At 33.8% G+C, this 21,545-nt stretch overlaps 1 protein-coding gene across 5 annotated transcripts in view; it reads right to left on the bottom strand.

Moving 5' to 3' along the window:
* Positions 1-9,544: 9,544 nt before the first annotated feature.
* Positions 9,545-21,545, bottom strand: part of grb14 (growth factor receptor-bound protein 14) — an 80,331-nt gene continuing 68,330 nt past the window's right edge. For 3 of the 5 annotated variants that reach the window (XM_088931465.1, XM_088931462.1, XM_088931466.1), the window contains 8 exons: positions 17,845-17,955; positions 16,975-17,070; positions 16,645-16,707; positions 15,054-15,170; positions 14,039-14,108; positions 13,453-13,540; positions 13,122-13,215; positions 9,545-12,314 (listed from right to left, as the gene is read on the bottom strand). In XM_088931465.1, coding sequence (XP_088787591.1) covers positions 12,168-12,314; positions 13,122-13,215; positions 13,453-13,540; positions 14,039-14,108; positions 15,054-15,170; positions 16,645-16,707; positions 16,975-17,070; positions 17,845-17,955 — 786 coding nt within the window. In that variant the 3' untranslated portion in view covers positions 9,545-12,167. Of the gene's footprint in view, positions 12,315-12,846; positions 13,216-13,452; positions 13,541-14,038; positions 14,109-15,053; positions 15,171-16,644; positions 16,708-16,974; positions 17,071-17,844; positions 17,956-21,545 lie in introns of those variants that run through there. The other 2 variants (XM_088931463.1, XM_088931461.1) reach the window with 1 other exon arrangement.

Here is a 21,545-nt window from a genome sequence, read left to right as displayed (position 1 = left end):
CAATTAAAAACAAAATGATGTTTTTTAAAAAACGCTTTGTAATGCACAATTTAGACATAATTGTAAAACGGTCAAAATTGTCCCATAATATTAAATAATAATTTGTATGATGTATTAATATGTTGTTTAGATCAATTTCATTAGTGTGGCTTGTCTAACATGTGAATATTTCAGATGGGGAATTATGGTATTCACCTGACAGGTTTGCTTTGACTACAGGCAATTGATTGTACTCTTTAGTCTTTAATCTTCACCTTCAAACATAAGAACACATATGGTTATCATAATTGTTTTAACATACATAAAACTAAATTGGCATTTAACCTCAATAAATAAGAAGAATGGAAAAGCTTGTCATTTTAATTTACAGTAATACCCGCCTCAAGCAGGAACTACCTGCTCAACTGCTACTTGGCTTAGCTCATGGGTGTGCTCATAAGAGTTGAAGACAGTGGCCACTTTCCTCTGACCACACTCTTGTTAGAGTCGGCTGCTGTTTTTCACACTGGATGTTCTACAGTGCCTGTTCAAATAGTTATTAGCATAACTAAAGAAGTGGTGTTTCACGGTCGTCATCCCTCCTCTGGAGGGCGCTCCTACCTTTTTCTTGGTGTTCCTAGTTTTATTTGTCCCAGCCCTTTTCCCCATTTAAGACCAGCGTCTCTGTAGTTCTGGAAGACGGATGCCCGGAAACCCACCTACCACTGGGCAAAGGAGTGGCCTGAGGACACAGGCATTATCACAGTGTCCTGACCTACTGAGTCCTGGGCTCGGAGTGCCTTGTGCAGTCAAGGTTTTAACTATCCGTATTCCTAGTTCCCTATTCCCTGTGTTCGTCTTGGACGGATCTCCCGGCACATGGACCTTGGACTGCGCTCTGATTTCCTCTAATGGACTTCTTTTTGGACTCGTTCGCCTGTGCTCCCCCCATGCACCAGATCACTGCCATCACCACCCCCTGTGTTTCTGGCCAACCTGATCCTGCCGTGTCTTCCCTGATGTCTTCCGGATTATATCGTCTCACATAAGGTCTTTAACTACGCATTTCATGAGAGTCAGAACCGGCTCCCGTGCTGTAGCGCAAACTGGCAAGATACTGTTGGCACTGTTGGAGGCACTGTTGCGCAGCAGACTGAGGGTACTTTGGATAACTCAAGTCCACCCAGCACATGACAGGGCATCCCCACTTGGGGAATTCCAGTCACAGTTAGTTAACAAAATAAAATGTATTCCCTTTAGAAATGTTCTTTAGTGCAATATGGCATCACTATGTGGCAAGGGTCACTCACAGAGGTAAAAAATATATATACAGTGTAAGGGTGGCTGTTATACTCCAGTTTAGCTGTTTCAAAAGAAATTAAATGTCTTAGTTCTCACCTTTGTAATGATATATGGTCACGTGGTTATGTGACAGTTGAGGCCTTGCCACATTCATTAAAGAAGCTGTAGGTCTTTTTTTTAATAATCTCACTTTTAATATTCCTGGTCTAAATGAGATAGTTTGCATAAGAATAAAGTGGCAAAAAATGCATAGAAATGAAACAGAATCAGTTCCCTCATGGTTGTTAAAAATAGAGCTTTTGACACTTTTGCATTTCGCATGTTTCGTCTTTTGAGACTTAATGACTCTCTTGTGATTTAATGGAGAATTACTTCCAGTAATTGATTATTAAAACTTGAAATTGCAAACCATATCCATTATTAGATGAGTGAATATGTTATCCTTGTAATTAACAAAGCTAGGGACTTGCTGTCCTCTAGTATTTGTAATGACTAGAAACCTTAAAGCCACATTTAGCAAATCGTTTAGTGAGCAGATGAAAAATGTTATGATGAAACAGGGCAGTAGGATTAAATACAATATATAAAGAACAATTTGAAAAGAAATCCATCTCAAATTTACTAGCAATAGGTCAATATGTTATGTACAAACCATAACAATTTAAAAGTATGTTTTAAGGACATACAGATATATTCATTCTTCAGTCTTTGAGGATTTCTGACAAGATGAAGTAGATCATTTGAAACAGTAAAAGTCATGTTAAGAAGACCAGACAAAAAAAACATAAATATAAATAATGGAATATCAATATAAAGATATCTAACAATGTATAACATACAGTATATAAATATTTATAGTACATATAAAACATATAACAAAGCACTTAAAATTCAGGAAGAATACTTGTTATCATAATCTCCATTAACAAACTTTTTAAAATGAAAGTTTTATATGACACCTACTATATTACAATGATTTCTGCTATTTACTATTCTGCATAAGCAAAGTTAATCAGAAATTAAATGTATTATATTCAGACTGACATTTGTAAAGGGCTAAACAGTGCAGACATATACTTCTACTGTATGTAATAAGGTTCTTTCATAGGAAATAACTTTTTGAAGACAGCTTAATTCAGTTCATAAGAACAAAACATTACAATTTAAAAATGCGGTAATATACAGTAGCACAGTACATCAGCACATAATGTCTTTTATAAATTTATAAAATGTTATTGAATACTATTTAATAATATTATAAACATTATAAAATTTAATTGAACATAAAAGAGTAAAACAGTGAAGTGGGGGGGGAATTGCAGCAGTAATACAGTGTAAGCCTGTCCAAGTATTATAAGAAATGTTAAAAAAAATTAATTAATTAATTTAAAATTGTCGAAGAAGAGGCCTCAAAGACATGACCATACACAGACTTCTCTGAGCTAACAGAGAGGAGCAAGAATCATTTCAGATTATAGTAGCAGTTTTAGGACAATTATCAACTAACACCTCTGATTAAGATATCAGATTTGTAACCACTGCATAAAGAGAAATATTTTGGAATCTTTACATTGCATTAGCAGTTAGCAATTTTCAGGAGGTTAACATACAATACATAATGTTCCACAAGTCTGCAAGATCAGCCTAAGATTTGTATTCTGCTGTACTTACTGTAGTTAAAACAGTTTGTATGATGCGACTGCAGAGAAAATGAACTTGTGATCATCTTGATACATGATGTAATAATGTACTACAGTTAATGTTTTTTGCTCCTAGATTTCTTCTTTGCTATTTATTATAAGCATTTAAAATCCAACTGCTTATTTACAACAGAATTGTTACAATATTGATTTTTGTCATGCTTTATTTTTGTCATGCCCTGAAACATAAAAGAGAAAACGTAATCTGGTCTTTTGAACTTTAATAATTAATCCCAATGTTTTTCTTTGTATTGTAAACTATACTATTTCAGACTGTACTTCAGAATTATTGTAGATCACTGAAAATGTGAAAATGGATAAACAAATGTAATATAGTGTACTTGTACAGTATCAAGGTTTTATACTGGTAAAAATAAAACAGAAAAAAAAATAAATGTAAATGAGGAATACTGCAGAATCTCATCTATTTTAGTTACCGTAAATTTTTCAATCCAAAAATGTCCCCATTTCTTGTAGACAAACCAGATTTGTTTTACAATACTTCACAGCTCACATCAATCATGTGGATTATTGCTTTTAAAGCTAATTCTATACACCCCTGTATGAACTAAAATGCCTTTAGTGTTTTATGCAGCTTAAATGTTAGAATTAATGTGTATGGATGTCCAAAAGCATATATTACTTTATAATAACTTTCTGCTTTAATGAGCCCTCCTACAAAGCTTTGCCTTTTAATAGATTACAACTGCTATAGTTCATGCTGTTTGTGTTCTGTGCTTCTACTTATCATCACAACTGATTATACCCATAAAACCTTCACTTAATGTGTGAAGTTTTTCTTTGCAATATATACTTTGACAAAAAATAGAACTTTGTTACATTTTAAACAGGCTGTTGAGAAATATTATTCTTGCTTCTTAAACATTTTTATGTAATTGTTGTAGGCCTGAATTTCCCTAGATTGAAAATCTATAGGTAAATGTTTGCATTTAAGTGTTTTATCCCAACTATTGTATTCAAACAACTAGTACAATACTTTTATTAATATCCAATGTTGCTTTCATACAATGACATATACAGTATACTGTATATAACCTAACATTACGTTTTGAATGTGTCACATCTGAAGAAGACTCCATTGCCTAAATCTTGTTTTTCTTCTTTTTTTTCACTTTTCTCTGCTGGTTCCTTTGACAGTTTGCATTTTGATGTCCCCCTCTAGATCCTTGTGGAAGAGCTTTTAAAAACAAGAACACTTCTTCACCCATAGGGGTTGTGGGAGTCCGTTACAAGCTGCCCCGTTGTGGAAGCTGATACAGTACTTCGGCTTCTGTCAAGAAATGGCTGCTTGAGATTCTTGGATCAGTTAGCTACCATACTCCAAAACAAGCTAGACAGGTTGAATGGCCTCTTCATTTGTTCTGGTATTTTTTATATAAAAGATTATATAAGAAAGTTCTTACATCGAACTTCAGGACCTAGGTATTGTTGAAAAATGAAAATGAAATAGTACAAAATGACTCTCCTTTCTTTAGTGTAAATGGCATGATTTTAGATGGTAGCAAAGAGCTATACTTCACATTCATTTTCTTGGCATAATTCCACCCAACTCTTCATTATCTGTTTTTCCTACTTTAGCACAACAACCACATCCTTAAGGCGTTCTTGAAGAGGTGGAGCGATGGGCCATCAGTTGTCAATCTTAATTCACTTCACCGCTTAAAACAGGTACGAGCCCTTTCTTTTGTGTGTATTGTTTTTTTTTCCGCACTGTGTTCCTCTTTCCAATTCATTTACCTTTGGGGCTATAGTGACATTTAATGTGACAGTGACATCTGCCATCTTACCCCACAACCCAACCTGAACTCTCAGGAAGAGTCCCTGCAGGAATACACAAGGGTCACTTGGACCTTACTAGCGAATGAAATAACATTACACAGTCCCTTCTGCCAGCTTCTGAATATACCCCACACTATGAGACGCTTGCAAATAATCAGTGACCACTGTCCTCTCTGAAGCCCCAAACTGAGCTTTATTCAACCACCATTGGCTGTGAGAAAGCCAGCGGAGGACCAGACAACTACCATCTCAGACTAACAAGGAGGAATGGAAGAGTATCCACAGGCTGTTTAGCACCGTCTGGCTGAATGAATTAATTAACGGAGCTCTCACACGGCAGTCATCCTCCCTCCAGCCAAAGGTGGATCAATGGCTAAAATACAACGGAGAGAGTATTTAACAACATAACCTCAAACCATAAACACATTTAGATATTTCATTCTATACATTTCCCCAGACTGCGAGCTGAATTTGTCTGATCTTTATAGAGATTAGAAGTGAACACTTCAGGTTTCATTGCCTGGCAGGTAGTAAAATGCCCTAGTACTACAGATGTCAGATGCTGAAAAATTAGCAAAGTACAAAATCCAGCTCAACTCATTTTTTTCCTCATTCTACTATTGATATAACAATAATTAATAGCATACTATATACATGTACTGTACTTACTGTATGTAAAAACATCTTAGCATTTTGCATTGTTCTATTCCTTTCAATGTTTTTTCTTTTTAATACAGAAATAATTTTACAGTGATCTTTTTAACTGAAATTTCTGCTGTTTTATGTTACAAGTTAATTTTGATAGACCTGTGATTTGTAGTATGATATAGTTATATATGATATGAAGTATTTTAGCGTTATGAACATGTACAGAGGAACAAAAAATATTCATGACAAGAGTACAATGTGAATTAAAGATTGCTAAATGACAAGCTTGGATTATTCTCACCCTAACTTACCTAATATAATAACCACTAGACATTTTGTAGTACTAGAAAACATTATTGAAGGATTTGTGTAAATCACTAAAGCTCTGCCTATCATTTGCCTAAATATCCTAAATACATGTTATTTAGGATAACAGTAAAGTAATTGCCTATTTAGCAGTGCATCTTCCAGTTTATTAAATATACTTCAGAATGTCAAGAATTATAATGTGCTAACAAAAAATATTCCCTATCAGTACAGACTGTAATTTCCAACCTTTGTAAATTAATCTGAGTCCCTGTGATATTCAGAGTGGACATTAGGTTTCTGTTGCTCACGTAAGGTATTATCCACATTATCTTAAGGACTTATTGCATGAGTATACCTGAATTCTTCATCTGTTTTACTCTTGGTTTTACTGACAGTTTAGTGTGTTTTTCATTTTGCTTCTGTTTTGTTATGCTTCTGTATTATGTGTGGACTATTTTCTCTAAAGATTCTTTAAAGGGGTCATAAATGTATTATACAAACATATATTTAGAACCCCAGATTCTAACATGGACATTTTACACATACTTTACAGTATATATGAAAAATTCCAGCTATTACTTACAACTTTCAAAATATTACATAATATAGCTTACACAAGAATATATGTATCTGTTGAATTGAATGTTTTATTGGAAGAAAATGTATTTTACATTGAAAATGTAGCATAATAAATCAAAGAGACACCCTTCTTTATGAATGGAAAATGAATAAATATAATTTTATATTTAAGTATCAAATGAACTAAATTGAATCTGAAAATTTGATTCTTCCTTGAACTATAATATAAATTATAATCAAATACATATATTCCAAAGAGGTCTTATTTTTTCTTGCAATTCTTCCTCCCTTTAGAGCTCATACCTTCTGAACTTGATTTTTTGGGGGAAATTCTAAACTATAATAGTATTTAACAAGCGAGAACTTTTATATTTCAAGTTTAAAATATTGATTTACATTCTTAATGATTTATGCTGATAAAATTTTAATCACTTATCAAGTTCAGGGTCTTTTCTTGCTGCTTAATAATAACAAACCCAGCAATTCACACAACTAATTGGTACAGTACCTTTGAATTATTTATGCATGTGAAAACAGTGGTGCTTGTTCAGAATGTGTAGAGAGACTAAAAGTCAACACATATTACAGTTGGAAGATGTCTAAAAAAGAAGATAAGCACACAGGTTATATAGCACATAGGTTTTTGGTTAATAACCAAACACTGCCACACAGTGCTTTAAACTAAAACTGCAGCTCCAATATTTATTTCTTAACTAATGCAAATTTGTTTAATGCCTTCATATCCTTCATGCCACCTCAATGAGCTCCAATATGGACTGTACTCTAAATGGTAGATTCAAATTAAATTCAAAAGCTTCCCAATAAAAGGAAGATTAAGAATATACCCAGGTACCTATTAAAATGAGTTGTCAATGTATAGTATTAAGTGAAATTAAACTTTTTATAGTTCATTTAAACTGAGGATGCTGTAGGCAAGCGTTGAATGGCACGTAATTTTAAAGGCATTGTGAGGCGAGTCTCACATGAATGTAGAACTGAAAAATCTAAAAATATTTTGACACTGGCAGTAGAAGACCTAAACAGTCCAAATCAAGGGGTTTTAAAGGGAAAACCTAGCAAAAATGCGATCACTGTGAGGTTTTCAAGCAAAAATGATGTAAAGATCAAAATCCATGTAATCTGTATTTTAAACACTTGATATGATTTTGGAGTTTATGTTTCTATAGACTTTTAAGGATACTGTAACTTTTGATCAAAAACTAGTTAGAAATCCTACTTACAGTATCTTCTCAAAGCCATCTCCATTGTGACAATAGTATATATATATATTTAACTTGAAAAAATAAGACAACATTCAGTAGTTATAGGTTTTCATGTGATAACATCCATACATGTTGATATTCTCCAAGACTAAGACTGTGAGAATTAACTAAGTGAGATACAGTAAGCAACCTGTTAGTAACCAACTAAAGTTAGGAATAAATATCGTATAAAAATGAGAATATATGTTCTGGTAATGACTTCTGAAAAATACATTAGTTCAAATAAGAACTACAGTAAATAATAGAAGGACATTATACTGTATACATAGAATTAATGGTTTAACCTTCATTAGAAAAGGATTGTTAATAACTGTAATTTTAATGCACACTACTGTGTAAAGCATAGACACAATTGTCCAGGTCTCAAATTATCTCTAGGACAGTAAATGTGAAACATTTGCATCTGAATTGCCTAATTTACCTGCACAAACAACCCACTCCAAATGATCATTGTCCTTTTATTCCAATTACTTTTTAAAATGTAAAATATTTTCACTATGCAAGAGGTAGTCAGTTTGGTATCCAAATTTATTTTAAGGGTTGCTCAGAATGTTTTTTTCTGCAATGCTAAGAAGAATGTCTGACTTTGGCAGATGAAGTTAGGTTTTAAATTGTTAAGAATAATTTAAATTGTAAAGGCCCCCTCAAATTTGTTTGGATATAATCACAATTCTTAAATTTCAATTACGTTATTGTTGCACCGAGCATTATACAGTTATTCGCTAACGCAAAACAAATATAATGCCTTGGAAATACCCTGCTGATGTCTGAGAAAAAAGAGAGAGTCAAAGAGAAGACATTACTCTGTAAATGACACTCGTACTTCCAAAGAAGACATTAGGAGTAAGCTGGTGAAGAGGAGGACAACCCATTCCACACAGTAGCTTAGGAATCCTGCCTCCCTTACTTCTCTGCTTACTCAGCTGACAATGTAGTAATGCTTACAGTAAGCTGAACCCAAATACATCTAGAATATCATTTGAAGTGTTCTTGACCTGTATTTCATGGGTTTAAGAAACTTCCTGACGCAAACCCGTATTTGATTAACCGATGAAATGAGACTTCTTAAAATTGCAAAGCAAGCATTGGATTGCCTTGAAAGAACTAAACACAGAAGATTATTATAATTTAATTGTTTAATGCAATCAAAAAGGTTTCCGGTTTTTGGCATTTTTTTTTTTACAAGCCTAGTGGTTTTGCTGAGACACTTTTGGAATGCCTTTTATTTACTGAATTTTGAGATAAAATCTTTTGAGAACAGCTTGACTAGCTGCGTAGTGGCTGCATCAAGCACATACACAGTATACAGTAAGAGAGAAACAAATGTGACACCATTTTCCTGTTAGACATTCATATTCAGTGTGCACAATTTTCATTATTCAAGTTAATTCAAAAATAAAAATGATTATTTCCTCTTATTTAAGTCCAAAGGGTGAACTAAGAATCAACAATTCCTTTTGCAGACATACTAAATATACAGTACAGTCTTGATTTACTGTCTCATCCACCTGCTTTGTGAAGGGAAAATGCATTGGAATTCTGCATTGAGAATTAACAGACAATAAACCTAATCCAAATTCCTCTCCGAGTTCTTCCAACTCTCACACATTTGAGAGAAGTGACCCCCATTTATGGTTGTAAACAGTGGATCAAATGGACTAAAGTATCTAAACTGTTACCAGAATGAACCTGAGACAAAATAAACATATTTTAAGGAAATAATCATTTCTGTGATCTTATGAGTTGTAGAAAAAACAAAAGAACATAGATATTACAATGCTTTAAAGTCGTGTCACCATAGTTTGTTAATGTATCAGTTTTCCTTTTGCCTGGCTTTACATGCTATTTTAAAAAGGAAAGTAATAATGTACCTGGTACAGTGCATTACCTTTCTGTAAATAGCGACATTAAGTTATTTTTTTTTAAAGGAGAAAGAAACATTGATTGATGGAAAAAATAGTTTATTGGATATTCTCTCTTTTTATTTCAAGTTTACTTCACATAATACTAATATCAGTATAATAATAGCCTCTAAAGAAAACTGGAATAATGAAATGCCTAATACAAGTGGCTATTCAGCACATTCCTAAGTATTTTGGTACACACAGGATGAAAAGTACTTAAGAATATTATAACACAATATTGCTAATTTTTTTACTTCAAAAAGTAAACATTTTCATTAGAATTATTATTTTTTTCTGGGAATTCTTCACAATCCTGTAAACATTTCATGTGCAGCGGTAAAAACATGCTGCTAGAAAATGGTCACTGTAGCTAAAGTGATCAAATATTTCAATCTGGGCCACTTGTGATCTTGACCAATCAACATGGATGGATTAATATCTAGAAGAAAACAGCACGCCTAAAAACTGTACTTACTTTGAAATAACAGAAGGCAGTAAACATGATAATGATGGATGCAGACAGAAATAAAAATGTGAGTAAAAAGCTTTTATGAAGACATTAAATTATATATACATTTCACATACTAGATGGTCATTTACATACACTTTAGACTATTTAGGTCCATATAAAAATTAAGCAAAAGCATAACTGACCACACATACAAGAATGAAAAATGCAAGCATTTAACATCTTAACGTATTTCAACAGTCCTTATAGTCAATATTAATAGTTAGCATTAGAAATAATTGTTGCCAGTGTTCCAACTACAGTGCAATTAATATTGTCATCTAGAAAGATTTAAAAGCAACCCTTTCAATGAATGTAAAACATCTTATAAACCTGTGTGACTGCTCAATTCTGAATACACACAAATTACTAAACCGAACCCACACAGTGGAAATTGACATTGATTTATACAAAATACATTGCAGTCCTTGATATTTAATGTTTTTAATGCACTGGTCTTTGTTAACTAAAACATATAACCATCCTGATTTTTTTTTTTAAAAAGTGCATTTCACTTTCAAGATTTTTTTAGAAGTGCAAGTCAGTTAATTTCTTTTAAAAGACAAGGTTTTAAAAGATTTGGTTTTCCTTTATTTGGGTTGGCCTGTCCTGAAGTATTATTTTTTTACACTATCCAGAATCAGATTAGGCAGTATGATTCAACAAAACCCACAAACCAACCTATTCAAAAGTAACTTACTTCCCAAAAAATGGTTTCAATTTAGTTTTTATTCATTTGAAATCCTCTCAATTTACTTGCTGACATTACTCAATAGCATCAAGTGTTGCACAAGGCGTTAGCTGAATATTGGTCAAGGCCTACAAATCACACAATTGTAACATTAACAATAATTCAGGGAAAATAAAGATATTACACTCACTTTGATGTGCATTACTATTCCAGGATTTTTCATTTTGAAAGAATAACAAATGAATAAAAATAACACATTATCCAAAAGAAAAAGAAAGTATTTGGTTTGGTTTTTATTTAATTTAAGTTATCTTTTTCACTACATTCTTCATCATGATCATACACAGTATTGGTAGTTAATTTGAATTCATGATCACCTTCTTCCATTTTTCCATTTTGTTCCAAATTCTGGTATCATTTATACTGAAAACAATTACTTGTAGAAAATACCTGAATACAAGAAAAGGAACACAAAATAATAAGCCAAGCCTTACTTTCACAATTAGTCCTGGAGCTCTATATTTACTCTGAAGTGTGTGCAAAATATTGAAATATCCAAATTTAACAGTTCTGCAAAGCAAGGAGACATAAGTTACATTGTTCAAACTAAGATACCTTCCCATGAAATTAATCAATTAACGCTGTAAATCTGGTGAGCCTCTGAAGAAAAGAGTTTGCCTTAACTACACTTATCTGGGCCATGAAGTGTGATCAGGTCCTACAGTAGTATTTAGTGTATCAGCCCTGTACTTAGATGATAACCAGAATAACAACAGCTTCAGTTTAAGATTCTATGAGTAAGCGCAACAAGAACAAAAATGAAAGTTACTAAAATGACGGATGATAATTGCCCTCCATAATAATTTCTTCATTGAAAAGCACATGAAGATTATTTTGTCACACATGAGCTGATATACTGTACAAGTATATAGCTTACACTGTACATTATATACAGTAAATTCTCAAAAGCTCATCTTTATCAGTACCACCTCATGAATCAAATCCATGCTCATGGTTTTGCAATTCATTCTATTTCCTACAAACCAGGCCAACCCAGTTCACCATAAAAATACGCAAGATTAGAAGGCAAAACCCTAGTACATGCTCTTAACCTGCACTGGGATACTAAATATTCTACTTTGTGTTTTAGAAGCATTTTATTCATTTAAATTATGATTTACTGTTTTTGTTTTAACTGTCTTACCAGAAAGATTAAAAATAAATCACAAAGTTTCCATGAAAATGAATCAGGTTGGCTGAATCGATAGCTTCAGGCTAATTTGGCTACATTAATATTAGTGCTTTTCTTGTCCAAGGCACGATATGCATTCACACGTGTAGCTTGAAATTATCTTCAAAGCCATCCAATTAAGGTGCGTTCTGCACTCAGCACGCAATGCCTTTTGCTTTTTGTGACTCTTCCTTTCAGAACATCTGATGAATGTAAGAAATGGCATGCCCCGATTAAAGAGCAATTCGAGCACAGTGATGTTTTAGCTTGCAGGGCAACACTCCCTTATTAAGCTGGTAGAACTCCACAAGCTGGATCAGATCAGTGAATCTTGTGTGACCATCATCCAGGCTAAAAAACAGCTCCCCCTCTTCCTCAAGCTGTGTAAGTCACAAAGAGGAACCACAATAAGGACACATTGTCATTTTCTTTCAATGTATAAATAAATCAACCATCAACAGAAAATTTAAGCTATTAAGATAGATTACACCTCACATTTCTCCTTAAAGAGTTAAGTAGAGATTAGCTGTAACTTATACAAACCCCACGTACTGCAGACAAGCACATTTGTGTCCTGTATCTGAAACTGGTTCACTGATTTCTTGAGAGTAATATATATAGTTTCGTAATTGTCTTCTACAGTACATTCACTAAATACACATTACCTTCGCTATTTTAGGATGTAAAGTAATAATGCTTACTACAGTATATGTCTGCAGTTGTACCTTGCATATTTTTACATGTATAACACTGTATAGATAAGAAAATGTTCACTGATGCTGTGAAACACCATAAATTGTGAATTACTTCAAACCTTTTTTCAGTGCTCTTGTTTAAATATCTGATTGACTTTAAGTACATTTTCCTGAAACATGCACTAAAGGTATAATATGAAGTAGGAGAATATACAGAGAAAGAAGACATGGGAAACATAGATCCTCACGGATATTTGCCTAGCAACAGCTCTTTCAATGGCTTCCAGCCTCCCTAGTGCTGTCCTGCAATCCAATGGAAACTGAAATCATTTGTAAACCAGGTTTACAAGCACTTACTGAAGCCATTATACTGTAAATACCAAAATAAAACAATACTGAAACACGGGGCATCACACAACAAACACACAAGAAAAACAAGGAACAGATGGAAATTATTTTATGAAAATGTTCAAAACTTAAATGTATACTTACTGGTACAATCTGAAAGTGTTTTATTTTCTGGGCGTGACACAATGACAAGACATATGTCTTGGGATTGCTTTGGCTGTCCCGTAACAGAAAAACCCTGCAGTTAAAACATATTGGTGTAGATTCAGTTTTGCCATTATTTTTAATATCTAAAATCCTACATTAAAAATGAAAAAGAATGACATTCATTAGAATACTCCTCCTCCATTGTCGGAACTTGTAATAAACATAAGGATCACGATTTTCAAAATAAAACTGTTTCTTACCATGCCAGTAATTCAACTGATAATGATGCACATGTACCCATTTAATAATAATGCCAATGTGTTCTTACCCATCAATAAGACCTTGCTGTGTAATTAAGCGCTGAGCTTCATCTCGTGATATTTTGCAGTGAAACCAAGGCTGACACTTGTGGATAGCTATTAAGAATAAATAAATTAATAAATGTAAGAAAGAGGAACTTGTACAACTATCAAATATTGAATAATTCAATTTTTCACTAAAAGGAAGAGTCTGCATTAAAGGTTGAAAAAATATACTGATATGGAAAGAACCTGATTTCTATTAAATGCTTCTGTGATGTTACAGTGAGAAATGTATTGTCTAGTAAAAAGGTACCATGCTATTTCAAAATAGAAGTGCCAAATTTGGATAGACAACAAGTAAATACTGTATGTTAAAACACATTCAAGATTCTGAATGCAGATCTTATTATTATTAATTTAAAAATGTCAACAATTTTTCATTAACTATAACAAGTAGGTCTATGTGCAGATAATATAAAAAACATAATGGTCATAGAGTTAAGAGAAAATGAATTCCTTGATATCTTCTTTCAGTTTTTGGTAAATAAAAACTAGTCTAGATTTTGAGGTTCTAAGATAAGGAGTTACAAAGTAGGGACTCTCCCCACTCACCTAAGTTTGAAGTTGGGCTCTGAGAAGTAGATGGGCTTCCATGTGAGCTCAAACGATGGCAGCTTTTTCTCTACGTGAGAAATCACAAGACATGCAGTCCAGAACGTACTCTCAAATGAGACCTGAGTCTAATTCTCACTAGACCTCTGTTGGATCTACTGCGAAGAAGGGCTACTTGTGTCAAGTGAATTAGAAATTTGTCTAATTTGAGTGAAAAATGAGAAAACAGCCTTTATGCCACGAAAGGAAAAAACTGAATCTAAGAGACTTGTTTTCTTGATGTGCTTACATGACTCAATACTACACTACCACTCCATGAAACATTTAAGTATCTTTAAAGTACATAATGTTTAAGATTCTATTTTGTATACTTTATGCATGCTGAAGGCTTGTTATAGATAATAGATAACACTGTTCTTCATTACAATACAATATTGTATACAATGATGAATACACTACTCTGTGTACTGTTGTTTTTTATTGTTTTATTTATTGAAAACATATGTTTGTCTGGACTGAAACCCATCATCTTCAAGTCATTTATCCAAGCATACATTCAGGGACAGTATCTTGTTTATAGAAATAAGAATACCCCAAACTCAGCAACTGATTTTTATAGTTGATGCAGTTTTCAAAAAAGAAGAGTTATGTATAGCTTTCAATTACCTGCTAAATTAGCAAACATGCTGGAGTTACAGCGTGGACAGTATTGTAAGCAGCAAGGAAGTATTAAATAAAGAAGCACATCTACAAATTTATAAATGCACAACTTTTCAGAGTTTTAGAATGGAAAAAGCACGCACAGACATAGAATATAAAATCGAGCAAGGTAGTGGTAGTGAAACATTATTAATAAGTTTAAAATATTCTCTGGGAAATAGCATATACTGTAGATCCTTAAACAGAGTGATTTTTTGGGAAGAAAAGAAAAGGAGCACAATCAATAAAAAACAATGGGAAGATCCAAAAAGCACTAATTTGAAAAAAACACTGCCAACAGCAAGAGAAGACATACCCGCCAAGACAGTCCTTCCTCAACTGCAACAGACAGTGCTTCTGTAGGGTTCTCTATCACCCTGCTCTTGTGCCCTGAGAAATCCATTGCCACAAGGGAGTTTTCAGAAATGCTTCTCTGGAGAGAAATGTGAAAATAACATGTTGAAACATCTCAGAGGCCCAGCTACCTCTATTAACACAAGCTGGACACACTGCAAAAACGAATACAAGAAAGCCTTTGTATCGCGATACTTTAATGCCATCTAGTGGCGGACACAATTAAATGACGCTCAGAAAAATGCAGCCCTCAAAAGCCAACAGCTTCACCCTAATTACACTTTTCTTTTTTCTCTTAAATTTTACATACCTTGGAAGAACTGCAAAAACACAGCATTTTGCAAATAAAATGCAGTGGTTTAAAGCTATTTGTCAAACGCAGAAAAGGCAAGTGTGAAGCTTTGAATTAAGTTGTCACAGTTTCTAACTTCCCCAAGGCTCCCCCACATGTGCTTAGACACTTCTCATTTATTAGAATTAATGAGCAAGCTCATCAGCTCAGTAATGTGTGTTTTGTCTGCTAACTATTTTCAGTACGCTCTTATTACACCAATAATAAAAACTAGGACTGTTTCATTTTAATGAATAATTTTTCTACAAATTATTAGTAGTATCTTATACCCCTCTAACAAAGCACCAGTTTTTATTACAAGGTTAATGGCACAGCGATGACAATGAGATTGAGACAAGGATAGTTTTAAAGCTTTCCCCTACTTCCTCAACAAGACTATATCTAAAGCATTAGAACAGCTAACCAAACGACACACTGGAAACACTGTGCATTTTTCTCATACAGAAGTAGAGGTGATGAGTTGCTTAATCTAAGAGCAGCTGATCAAGAATCTATTTTTGGGAGACTACAGCACTCCTCTACCCAGTTATAGTTACTGGAATGGAACAGCAGTTCACGTATTTAGAATTCTAATTGTCTGGTTTCATGTTTTCAGGGACAGAACCAAGCACTTGGAGCAAATTATTCACACTAGATTACCAAAACAATAGTAAATGTGTTTATTGTCCCACGACTATGTTATCAATGCGTACATTATGTTATTTGCTAAAAGGTCATTCTTAATGATTCATGTACTGTTTTCCCTAATATTATAATAATGGCTACTAAAATTAGGTGATAGCTTACAATAACGTGGTAGTCTTTAATGTCCTACAAAAATGTTAGATTTTAGATGTTAGATGTTTCTGCAGAGAATGAGGTATTTATAAAAGATGGAAAAGATAAGAGTGCTAAATGTTAAAAGTGTTAGAGGGGGAGTATGGTTTGGTTTTTCTTCTTTTTCTGGGTAAGAGATCATCAGCAAAGCAGTAGCATTGTTAACATTTTCTAAATAATACCACCATTTTCTCAGTGATTCAAGAGCAAGAATTACAAAGTGTGTAAGATGGCCTCCTCTTACTCGAAACCCTATTTCTAAAGCTTACTTTGCAATATAATAACAAATGCTGAGTAAGTAGTTGCGTTAAATTTGGGAATAGCCCAAAAGTCAGTTTTTCCTTTTAATGTTTTTTTTATTCTTGAATGCAAATAAGGCACATACCATTGGTGATGCTTTCTGCTTTTGATGTGGCTGAATGAAATTTTGGTACAGCTGCATCCCATACTAAAAATACAAAACAACAGTATAATTCATCAACATACATTTCAGCAAAATAGTAAAAAGAAGAAAAAAAGACATCAGAGAAAAATAAAAGGCAAAACATCTTCATTCATCTTCAGTCTTTTGTGTTGAACAAAACTGCATATGAATTTAATTTGTTGTACTAATACAAAACGAAAACAGACTTTTCATTTCAAGAGCTCCTATAATCCAAATCTATAATACTAATCACTCTAAAATTACAAGGAGCCTGAAATTTGAAGAACTTACTTTGAAGAGACGAATGGCCGTCACCCAGCATGTCTTAATCTGCTCCTCATCTGCACACAGCAGTTTCAGGTCTCTGGCTGCTCCAGATTTGGTAGGCTAGAAAGCCACAGCATATTGTTTAGGATTCGTATTTAAGGTTTTCTTGAAGACAAAATCTGTAGGAATAAAAGCCTCTAACATTGTCTTACTTTAAATGACTCGTAACTACTAGATAGGTTTTATGTCGCATTCCTTTTTATATAAATATTTGTTTTTGCTCTTATTATCAAGGCAAAAGATGCAAATATTTGTAGAATGATTATCATGTAGTATTTCTGCAGGAAATAAAATAGAAGTTGTGGTCCTTAAATTAAAATTATGAATACAGTTTGCTTCTATGCATTTTCTACCTGCTTTATCCAATACTGGATCAAGGGGGAGCCAGAGCCTAACCCTTGTGAGCAACAGGCACAAGGCAGGATACACCCTGGAGTGATGCTAATCACTGCACCACCATGCCACCACTTAATGTATTTAACTCCTCATTAATTACCTGAAAGTGTTAGCGATTTGGGTTTCTCTTCTCTTTTACAAGACAAATCTACTTTTAACTTCAAAACAACAGAGCTGAGTAAAGCAAGTACCAGACAGATTGCTTTGTTCTCAGCAATCTATGATCTACAGTACATTAAACATACATGTACAGTATAACAAATAACTGGAAAATGCCCAGAAAAAGTTTGTGTCTCCCACATATACTGTATTAAGTGTAGCTAAATATAAAATTATGTCAAACTATGTACAGTAGCATACTCATAATGTACAGTGCATGCTCATACTCATATTCTGTATCTATCTTTCTCGATAGGAAATAAACTATTATAAAAATACCTTAATACAGAATCCATAGTCTGTTGGAGCTCCATACATCTTTCTGGCTGACAACAATGAATACACATCATTATCGCTGAATTCAGCAATGAATTGAAGATGCCTTGGCTCCTAGAAAATGAAAATAGCAATTTTGTGTTTGTTGGTTTCAATTGATAATTTCATAGCTTGTTTTCCATAATGTTGTCATGGAGCCTCTGAGGATGTACCCTCACAGCAATAAGCAAACGAGTGCTTTGCTGTTGCCTTTTTTATTTTTCATTATACTTTTCTGTTCTTATTTAATTTTAGTTTGTAACTATCCTTCAGTTTTTATCTCTGTTACCGCTTTATCCTTGTTTTTGGTTGATTACTTGTACTTTTATTATCTTTTTTATATTTCTTAGGGGATTAATAACTTGGAAAGTTGGTTCAGTTGTTTATCCTGACTTATTGTTCCCCATGTAAAACTTCAGTAAAGAGATTTGATAGAAAGTCTTAATATTGTCCACCTTAGGTTATTACATCTTCCTTTTCCATGCATGGACCACATCATGACCACATCTTGTCCTGAAAGAAACCTCTAGGTGAACACCTGTTAATAGACACTAAACTATACACTGAGCTTTTGTAGGAATGTTAACATATGGCATAATGCCTTTATTGGTTATAAGTGCTTGGGATCAGTTGAGCCATAAACTGGAGGATATGAAAGGACTCATTGATGTTAGTGAAAATCGCAAAAGTAGATTGGGATTTAAAAGTAGCTGAACAGAAAGGGTCTTTATTGCCTAGTAAGAAGGAAGAATTGTGTTGACTAAGCAAAATGACTTCCATCATTTCACATCAATTTAGAACAGGGCTCTACATAGTGGTTATAGTTCATTCAGAAACAATAACAAAAGTATTTTTTTCCAATGTTGTCTCCCACAACCCTACATATCTGTACAGTATCTATGTTTGGTTATACAAATTATTAAAATGCTATACTGACACATGTAATAATATGATATACTACTGTATATTCAGTATTACATTTATTATAAGATTATTATTAACACCAAATTAAGAAGACAAACAACTCCATTACAGTGCACTTCAAGGTCAGACCTTTGATTTCACCCCATACATTACTAACCAAAGCAGAGTATACTCTTTTCTCAAATGTATACTTTATGCACAGGTGCACATCTGTACCATGATTGGTGAGAAATGTGACAAAAATTAGGTAGTGTGGTAATTGAGTAGGAGGTTACTGAATATTCAACAGCAGAAACTTAAAATGAATATGATAGAACTTTACAGAGTTATACAGTGCTGTACTGTATATAAAGACAAAAGCATAACATAACATAACATCACTTTATTAGCCCTATACGATTTCTTGCATTAGGAAATCTTCTTTTTGCATACCCCAGCTTGCTCTCCATGAGACACAGACAGGGAGAGAAGCTTGGGGTCAGAGCAAAGGGTCAGCCATTGTACAGCGCTCCTGGAGCAGTCGGGGTTAAGGGCCTTGCTCAGGGGCCCAACAGAGTAGGATTCCTCTGCTGGCCGCAGGATTTGAACCGGCAACTTTCCAGTCACAGGCGCAGATCCTTAGCCACAGAGCCACAGCTCCGCCAATCTAGACCCTCCTTTCACATTAAAAACATATTTATTATTGAACTTGAAATTAATAAAACATAAAATTAGAGAAGGTGATAGCATATATACTGTACAAACCTGCCTTCTGTACCACATAAATCTGAGCACAATCATTTCACAAATAGAACAAAACGAGTCTGACTAAAAAAGGCAGTCAAAAAGGAAATACCTTACTCTACTGTACTGTGTTGCACTGATAAAATCTCATGTTGATCATACTAAAATACAGAAATAAAAAAATAACTTTCAGGCTAGAGCTGATACCACTGGAAAAACAAAGTTCATGTACTGTAGCGTTTTATAGTTCCTAGAGAACTGAATGCACTCGTCAGAAAAAAAAGAGCTATAAAATTGCTTCTACTGTATAGCATACAGGGGCTTCTTCTAACGTTCACAATGTTGGTCTTAACCTTTAGAGTGACTGAAGCTCTGTGACAGAATTGGCATTTGAAGAATAACAAAAGAATAAAATATCTTCTAAACCGTATCAATGACCCAGAAGAGTAAACAAGCTTGACAAGTCTTTACAAGATTAAACATTTACAAGTTAATAATGGGCACCAAGTACAGTAGTTACTGTACATACTTTCCAGCAACACTGTATACACCTCGTAGGCGCGCTGCAAAAGGGGTTTTCAGAGCTGTCCTTATACTGTATTTATTTGTACTGTATTTTATAATAATAATTAGCAAGAAATAGCTAATTACTGAGTTAACTTTTACTATCTTTTTTATTGGTATTATTCATGTGCCTCTATCAATGAACAGTATACCTTGATACTATCAGAACACATAAAAACACAAAGTGACGCAAAGTGAATGCTACCTCTTGCAACCAAAGACTGCCAGTTTGGAGATTCACCTGTCATTTTTGTTGCTGAAAAAACACATTACACTACACATCCATGTATTTATTAAGCTTTACCATATTAAACACATTATTCTCATCATTTTCTTATTAAGCTTAGCATGTTAACTACACATTGATGGATCCTTGCTGGTAAAGACAGTTAAAACAAAAGAAGGGAAACAAGGCTACAGCATTTAAAACTTATTTTTAGTTTTAATCAAATTAACATTAGCTTTCAATTAAAGGATATTTTTAAAAATATAAACCATGTTTTTCACAACCATTTTGTAAGGTATGTGCTCTATTTATGCACATACTGTATGTTTTAAGAAACAATTGAAGCATACAGATTTTGGATATTGATTAAATGCTTTGGAATCATTTAGATTAATTGATAATTTGTGCCTGGTCATGACTCTTGAATGGCTTTGACTGTTACAAAAGCACTAAATAACCTCAGTAATGAGAGAGTTGACAGAGCAGAGGTAATGATGCAACTAAACCTTTTGAATATTAAACGTGGTGAAAATCAAGATGGAAAAACACAAAAACGAAATACAGAAATGACCCACCTATCAACAAAATAACACCTTTGTGCCATTGTCACAGTGGAGAAACACCTGAGATGAACATGCCGGCACCACAACCAAGTCGTTTTTAGCAATGAATCCAGGTTTAGTGTTGACTACTATGATGGATGTCAGTAAGTGTGATACAGGAGTGGATAATGATATGCTAACACAGCAATCAATGAGGAGGGCATTTGTAATGGTCTGGACAAGAGCATCTATCAATACACAACTCTGCTCTTAGTGATTGATGACAACCTGATTACACTGCATTACATTGATCATGTCCTGGGACCTCACTTGCTACTCTTTCTGCAGGCTTATCCTGACCACATTCTAGCTGGATAGCAAACGTTACAGGCATAGCCAGAGGGGTGGCACGGAGTGGCTCTTACCATCCTTAAATACGCCTTTGCCACCCCAGCTGCCAACCCATTTAAGGCATTACCTAAAATCCCATATTGTCATTAATTTATCAACAAAAAATATATATAATCATAAGAAACAATTACAGTACAATGTGTTTTAAATGTCTTTAAGAGTACAAATGTAGCCTATATTGGAAATGATCGGTGTCAGCAAGTAAAGTATCTTGATCAGATCACTGTCGATCGTTCGCATGTAGATAAGTGAAAGATAAGGTGAGATTTTGGGGG

This window comes from Atractosteus spatula, chromosome 13, assembly GCF_055471065.1.
Source record: "Atractosteus spatula isolate fAtrSpa1 chromosome 13, fAtrSpa1.hap1, whole genome shotgun sequence".
NCBI classification, from domain to species: domain Eukaryota; kingdom Metazoa; phylum Chordata; class Actinopteri; order Semionotiformes; family Lepisosteidae; genus Atractosteus; species Atractosteus spatula.
The sequence above is the reverse complement of the archived record's forward strand: the minus strand, read 5'-3'. Positions and strand labels throughout refer to the sequence as shown.